We start from the raw sequence: 6432 nt of genomic DNA on the forward strand, positions 1-6432 counted from the left end.
GCCACCGCAGCCTCGACCCGCTGGGCTCCAGCGATTCTTCCGCCTCAGCCTTCCGAGTAGCCGGAACTACAGGAGCGCGCTACCACGCCCGGCTGATTCTTTGATTTATTGTAGAGATGAGGTCTCATCAGGTTGCCCATGCGGGTCTCGAACCCGCGGGCTCAGGCAATCCACTCACCTCAGCCTCCCAAAGGCGTGGGATGACAGGCTGAGCCACCGAGCCCAGCTTTTTTTTTTTTCTTTAAGAGATAGTGTCCGGGCTGGTCCCTAACTCCTGGGCTCAAACAGTCCTCTCGCCTCGACCTCCCAAAGTGCTAGGATGCCTGGCATGAGCCACGGCGCCCACCAATAAACATCTCTTGAACAAATGAAGGAACGGGTAGCACCTTGTCTCAACTGGCAATGGCTACCTAAGGGGGAATGTTAAGAAAGAGTCTGAGGTTCCATCCAGACACACAGTGCCCAGATCGGCTGAGGAGGTCTGGCCTGGGCACTGGAGGGGGTGCTGGTGGCTCCTCTGCCTCTCACCTGCATGGCTGTTCCCTGTCCCCCCACAAAGCAGCTGGGAAACAAATCACCGGCCAGGTGGCCGGGTACCCGGCTTCTCACCTGCGATCTCAAACTGGTCGGGCATCTCGGCCGTCAGCTTCTGCATAGCGATGTCGGCCACGGGTCCCAGGATGACCACCGGGCGCCTGAAGCTGGCTGAGGGACGGAGGAACTGTGTCAACAATCAGGATCTCAAGAATCAGGATCCTGCCTGCAGCAGAGACGAGGAGCCCATGGCACAACCACTTCCTCTACAGAAATGCCCTGTTTAGCAGGGACCCCGGCTGCTGAGCCAGAGACTGCGTTTCCAGCATCCCTTGCAGCTAGGGTGGTCACGTGACCAAGCACCAGCCAATGGGAGGCAAGCATGATGGACTGTGCAATTATATGTTAGCAGCTAGGATGGCCATGTGACCAAGCACTGGCCAATGGGAGGCAAGCATGGACTGTGCAATTATGGACTGGCGGCTAGAATGGTCATGTGATCAAGCAACAACCAATGAGGCAAGCATGATGGACTGTGCAAGTATGTGTTGTCAGCTAGGATGGTCATGGGACCAAGCATGGCCAATGAGAAGCAAACATGGACCGTGCAATTATGGACTGGCAGCTAGGATGGTCATGTGACCAAGCACCAGCGAATGGGAGGCAAGCATGATGGACTGTGCAAGTATGTGTTGTCAGCTAGGATGGTCATGGGACCAAGCATGGCCAATGAGAAGCAAACATGGACCGTGCAATTATGGACTGGCAGCTAGGATGGTCATGTGACCAAGCACCAGCCAATGGGAGGCAAGTATTATGAACTGTGCAAGTATATGTTATCAGCTAGGATGGCCATGTGGCCAAGCAACGGCCAATGGGAGGCAAGCATGGACTGTGCAATTATGGATTGTCAGCTAGGATGGTCATGTGACCAAGCAACAGTCAATGGGAGGCAAGCATGATGGATTGTGCAATTATATGTTGTCCACTTGGATGGTCATGTAACCAAGCACCAGCCAATGGGAGGCAAGCATGGACTGTGCAATTATGGACTGTCAGCTAGGACAGTCATGTGATCAAGCACCGGCCAATGGGGTGCAAGTGCAATGAATTGTGCAATGATGGGCTGTGTCCTTCAAGAGCAGGAGTGACCTACCCTGACTTTCATTCGCCTCCTGAAAGGTGGACTTGGAGGCACCACCTTGGACCAAACCAGAAGGCAGAAAATCAAGACGGAGGGAAACCTGAGTTCCGAAAACCAAGGGGCCAGAACAGCCCCCAGCAGCTTGCCCTGAAACTGCTTGTTGGAAAAGAAACTTGGCTGGGTGCAGTGGCTCAAGCCTGTCTAATTCCAGCACTTTGGGAGGCCAAAGCGCAAGGACTGCCTGAGATTAGGGGTTCGAGACCAGCCTGGACAACTGGGCGAGACCTCATCCCTACAATAAAAGTACATCAAAAAATTAGATGGGTGTCATAGCACATGCCTGTAGTTCCAGCTACTTGGAAGGATAAGGCGGAAAGATCCCCTGAGCCCAGCAGGTCGAGGCTGCGGTGGCCATGAGCGTGCCACTGCACTCCAGCCTGGGTGACAGAGTGAGACTCCAACTCAAAAAAAAAAAAAATTTTGTACCCCCAGGCTGGTCTCCAATTCCTAGCCTCAATCGATCCTCCTGCCTCAGCCTCCCAAAGTGCTGGGACGACAGGCATGGGCAGCTATGCCTGGCTGGGACTGTCCTTGTAGAGGCTGGTCCTGGCGAACTCCTGCGTGTCCCCTGGGGCCCCACCTTCTCGAAGCACCACTCGCTCGTAGGGTGGGTAGTGACCCTGTTTAGTCAGAGCTGACAGGTCCTCGCGGCTCCGCTGGGTGGTCTTCTTGGCCCCTCGACGGAGACCCCGCAGCCGCCAGAACTCAGCCCGGGCGCTGGAGACTGAGGAGGAGCCGGGCCCGGTCCCCAAGGCCCGCTGCACGGCCTCCAGGCTGGCCAGCTGCTCCGCCCTGGGGGGATGGGGAAAGGGCTGAGTGCAACGGGGCTGGGGACACTGGCTCCAAGGATGGCCTCATCCCCAGCTCACGCAAATAGGTCACTCACACGGCAACGGGGACTCAGGAGGTGAGACTCGGTGAGGGACCCTGAGGCGGGAGGTCGTCCTGGTGACCCAGGCCCCGTGACCTCACAGGGTCCTCACAAGGGGACAAAGGGGACATAAGGTTTCCTGGAGCCTCCCGGAGGGGCTGGCCCTGCCCTCAGCTTGGTTTTAGGACTTCTGTCCTCCAGAGCAGCGAGAGGACAAGTTTGAATTGTTTAAAGGCATGAAAGGGGCCGGGTACCATGGCTCACACCTGTCATCCCAACACTTTAGGAGGCTGAAGTGGGAGGATCACTTGAGGCCAGGAGTTCAAGACCAGCCTGGACAACATAGCTAGACCCCATCTCAGTCAATCAATCAATTAATAAACCAGCCTAGCCAGCTGGGCGCAGTGGCTCATACCTGTCATCCCAGCACTTTGGGAGGCTGAGGTGGGAACATCGCTTGAGACCAGGCATTCAAGACCAGCCTAGGCAACATAGCGAGACCCCATCTCAAATCAATCAGTCAATTACAAAAAACAGCCTAGCCAGCTGGGTGTGGTGGCTCATGCCTGGCCTGTCATCCCAGCATTTTGGGAGGCTGAGGTGACGGGATCGCTTGAGGCCAGGAATTTGAGACCAGCCTGGGCAACATAGTGAGACCCTGTCTTTACTTTAAAAAATAAAAGAGGCCGGGCGCGGTGGTTCAGCCTGTAATTCTAGCACTTTGGGAGGCCGAGGCGAAAGGACTGCCTGAGCCCAGGGGTTTGAGACCAGCCCGGGCAACTCGTCTCTATAATAAATCACAAAAATTAGCCGGGTGTGGTAGCGCGTGCCTGTAGTGCTGGCTACTTGGAAGGCTCAGGCGGAAGGATCGCCTGAGCCCAGCTGGTCGAGGCTGCGGTGACCATGAGCGTGCCACTGCACTCCAGTCTGGGTGACAAGAGTGAGACTCCAACTGAAACAAAGAAAGAAACAGAGAGAGGGAGGGAGGGAGAGAGAGAGAGAGAGAGAAAGAAAGAAAATAAAAGAAAAGCCACTAAGTTTGGGATCACCTGTGACAGCAACAACAGGAAGGGACACATGGCCAACGGGTCCTACCCTGATCCTCTGGGCCCACTCGGGCCACCAACCAGCCTAAGCCGACACCCCACCGGCTTCTAGGGGAAGCCAAGGCCGGGCGGGCGCCGCACTCCCACCTGCTCTGGCTGGGGATGACACCCCGCTCCTGTTCCCGCAGGTCTCGGCCCATGCGGGGCCCCCCAGCCAGTAGCCTCCGCGCGCGTGGCTGGGCCCGGGGCCCGGGTACAGCGTGTCCAGCACGTGGAAGACGTCGCCGCGGGTGAAGCCCAGGCCGGACGGAGGGCTCGGCTCCAGCTCGAAGTGCGTGCGGATGTAGAAGGAGTCGCCCAGGCGGGACCGCACCATCTTCTGGAAGACTGGGGTGACACGTGAGCGTGGGAAAGCCCGGCCTCCTGGCCCGGCCCTCCCCGGACCACCCTGGGGGACAGATGTGCCACTCCCTCTCCTCGCTGGGTCATGCAGCCGGGTCTCCACGTATGCACAGACACACTTGTGCACACATGCACTGGCCCACAAACTTGCAGACACCCATGCACACACGCTCGCACACAGTCGTGCGTACACTCCCACACTCGCGCCACTCACTGTCCTGCTTCCGCTGCGTCACCAGCTCCACGTCCTCGCCCGGCGGCAGCCCCAGCAGGAACTGCACGGCCTCCTCCCGCGTGAGGTTCCGGAACGGCACGTCGTTCACCTGCCGGAGGGGACGGCTGTGGGTCGAGGCCCAGGGACGCACGTGAGACCCGGACCTTCCTCAGGACAGAGCCTGGCCCGATGGCCCGCAGCCACGTCCAGGGACCCGCGGCTCAGCCCAGGCTTCCCACCGGGACGTCAGCCCGCACAGGGGCCGACCGGGACCTCACACTCTGCAGAGACGGCTGGTGGCCTCCGACCCGTGAGGGAACCATGCCCGGCCACGTCGTGGAGCCATCACCACCGAGATGGGGGTCTCACCACGGAGCTCCGTGGGAGTATTGTGATACACTCAAGAGTTGGGACGCAGTCATGGGGTCGTGACAGGGACAAGGAGATTGTGACACGGATGGTAAGGCTGCGACCTGGACAAAATCGTGACATGGACGATGAGGTCGTGACCCCGAAAATGTGGCTGTGACCAGAACATAAGGCCACGACCTAGACAATGACGCTGTGACCCAGACAAGACTGTGACACTGACAAGGCTGTGACATGGACAGGGTCCTGACATGAACAGCAAGGCTGCAACTCAGAGGAGGTCTGAGCCGAAAATGAGGTTGTGTCCTGGACAACATGGTCAAGGCCTGGAGGATGGGCTTGTGGCCTGGAGGATGGGGTCGTGACCTGAAGGTGGGGTCATGACCTGAGGGTGGGGTCGTGACCTGGAGGATGAGCTCGTGACCTAGAGGGTGGGGTCATGACCTGAGGATGAGGCTGTGACCTGAGGTGAGGTCATGACCTAGAGAATGAGGGTCATGACCTGGAAGATGGGGTCATGACCTGAGGGTGGGGTCATGACCTGAGGATGAGGCTGTGACCTGGAGATGAGGTCGTGATTCTGCCAACAAGGTCGCAACCCAGGCAGGGCGACACTGACATGCTCCAGCACCCCTCTGGGGTCTGACCTTCCCAGGGAGGACCCGAAGGAGGACTCACTGACCCGGCCAACCCACACCCGCCGGTGCAGGGTTGCCCGATACCTGCAGGATCTGATCGCCCTCCTCGATGCCCTGCCCCTCGGCCGGGCTGCCCGCCTGCACGCCCGACACGAAGATGCCCACGTCATTGCCTCCGGCCAGCCGCAGCCCAATGCTCGCGCCCTTGGGGAAGCGTACCACCCGCGTGTCGGGGCTGTACCTGCAGAGAGGGGCAGCACGGGGGGCTAGGCTCCTGGACAGCCCCAGGGCAGCCCCCCACGATGCCCGGTGCGGGATGGCAGAGGAGGCCGCCCGGGAAGGCGGCCCGGGATGAAGACTCCAAGCTGGGAGTGCTTTCCAGGCACCTACCCTCGGTCCTCCAGGCTCTGTGTGCTGGGCACCCTGTGGACCTCGGAGCTGCTGTCTCTGGGCGAGTCTGGAAGGGAAGAGCCTGTCTCTCTCCCAAGCACGCCAGCTTGATCCAACCTCTAAACCTCAGCTTTAGGGTGGCCTCCCCCAAGGGCCGTCACCCCTCTCAGGACATGGCACCTTCCCGTGGGCTCACACCAAACTTGCCCTACCCTCCCCGGCACAACCATGCTGGCAGGGATCAGAAAAATCAGGGGAGGCGCTCAGCATCCCCACCCCCTGTCCTGCACTCACCCGTCTCGGAGAAGCTTCTGGAATCCACTGACCTTCTCCACCCAAGCTGGGGGCTCCTCCTGGTGGGAACAGATGCAGGGTGAGGCAGGGGTGGATGGGTAGGAGTGATTTTTTTTCTTCTTGAGTCAGGGTCTCACTGTCCCCCAGGCTAGGGTGCAATGGTGTGATCACAGCTCACTGCAGCCTCAACCTCTTGGGTTGAAGCAATTCTCCCACCTCAGCCTCCTGAGTAGCTGGGACCAAAGGCTCCATCACATCCAGGTAATTTTTGGATTTACTGTAGAGACTCAGTCTCGCCACATTGCCCAGGCTGCTCTCAAACTCCTGGACTCAAGCAATCCTCCAGCCTTGGTCTCCCAAGTGTTGGGATGACAGGCATGAGTCGCCATGCCTAGCTATTATTATTAATTTTTTTAAGCCAGGCTTGGTGGCTCAGCCTGTAATCCCGCGCCTTTGGGAGGCTGAGGTGA

General features: G+C 58.8%; 1 protein-coding gene across 1 annotated transcript in view; it reads right to left on the reverse strand.

The window, feature by feature from the left end:
• TJP3 (tight junction protein 3) overlaps positions 1-6432 on the reverse strand; it is a 19655-nt gene that overhangs the window by 3488 nt on the left and 9735 nt on the right. The window contains 8 exon segments of the mRNA XM_021708072.1: positions 610-705; positions 2319-2530; positions 3803-3858; positions 3861-4042; positions 4272-4380; positions 5363-5519; positions 5669-5735; positions 5963-6021. Of these exon segments, the coding sequence (XP_021563747.1) occupies positions 610-705; positions 2319-2530; positions 3803-3858; positions 3861-4042; positions 4272-4380; positions 5363-5519; positions 5669-5735; positions 5963-6021 (938 nt within the window).

The sequence above is a fragment of the Carlito syrichta genome, unplaced genomic scaffold, assembly GCF_000164805.1.
Source record: "Carlito syrichta isolate Samal-C Ts95f unplaced genomic scaffold, Tarsius_syrichta-2.0.1 Scaffold130552, whole genome shotgun sequence".
In the NCBI taxonomy this organism is placed as follows: domain Eukaryota; kingdom Metazoa; phylum Chordata; class Mammalia; order Primates; family Tarsiidae; genus Carlito; species Carlito syrichta.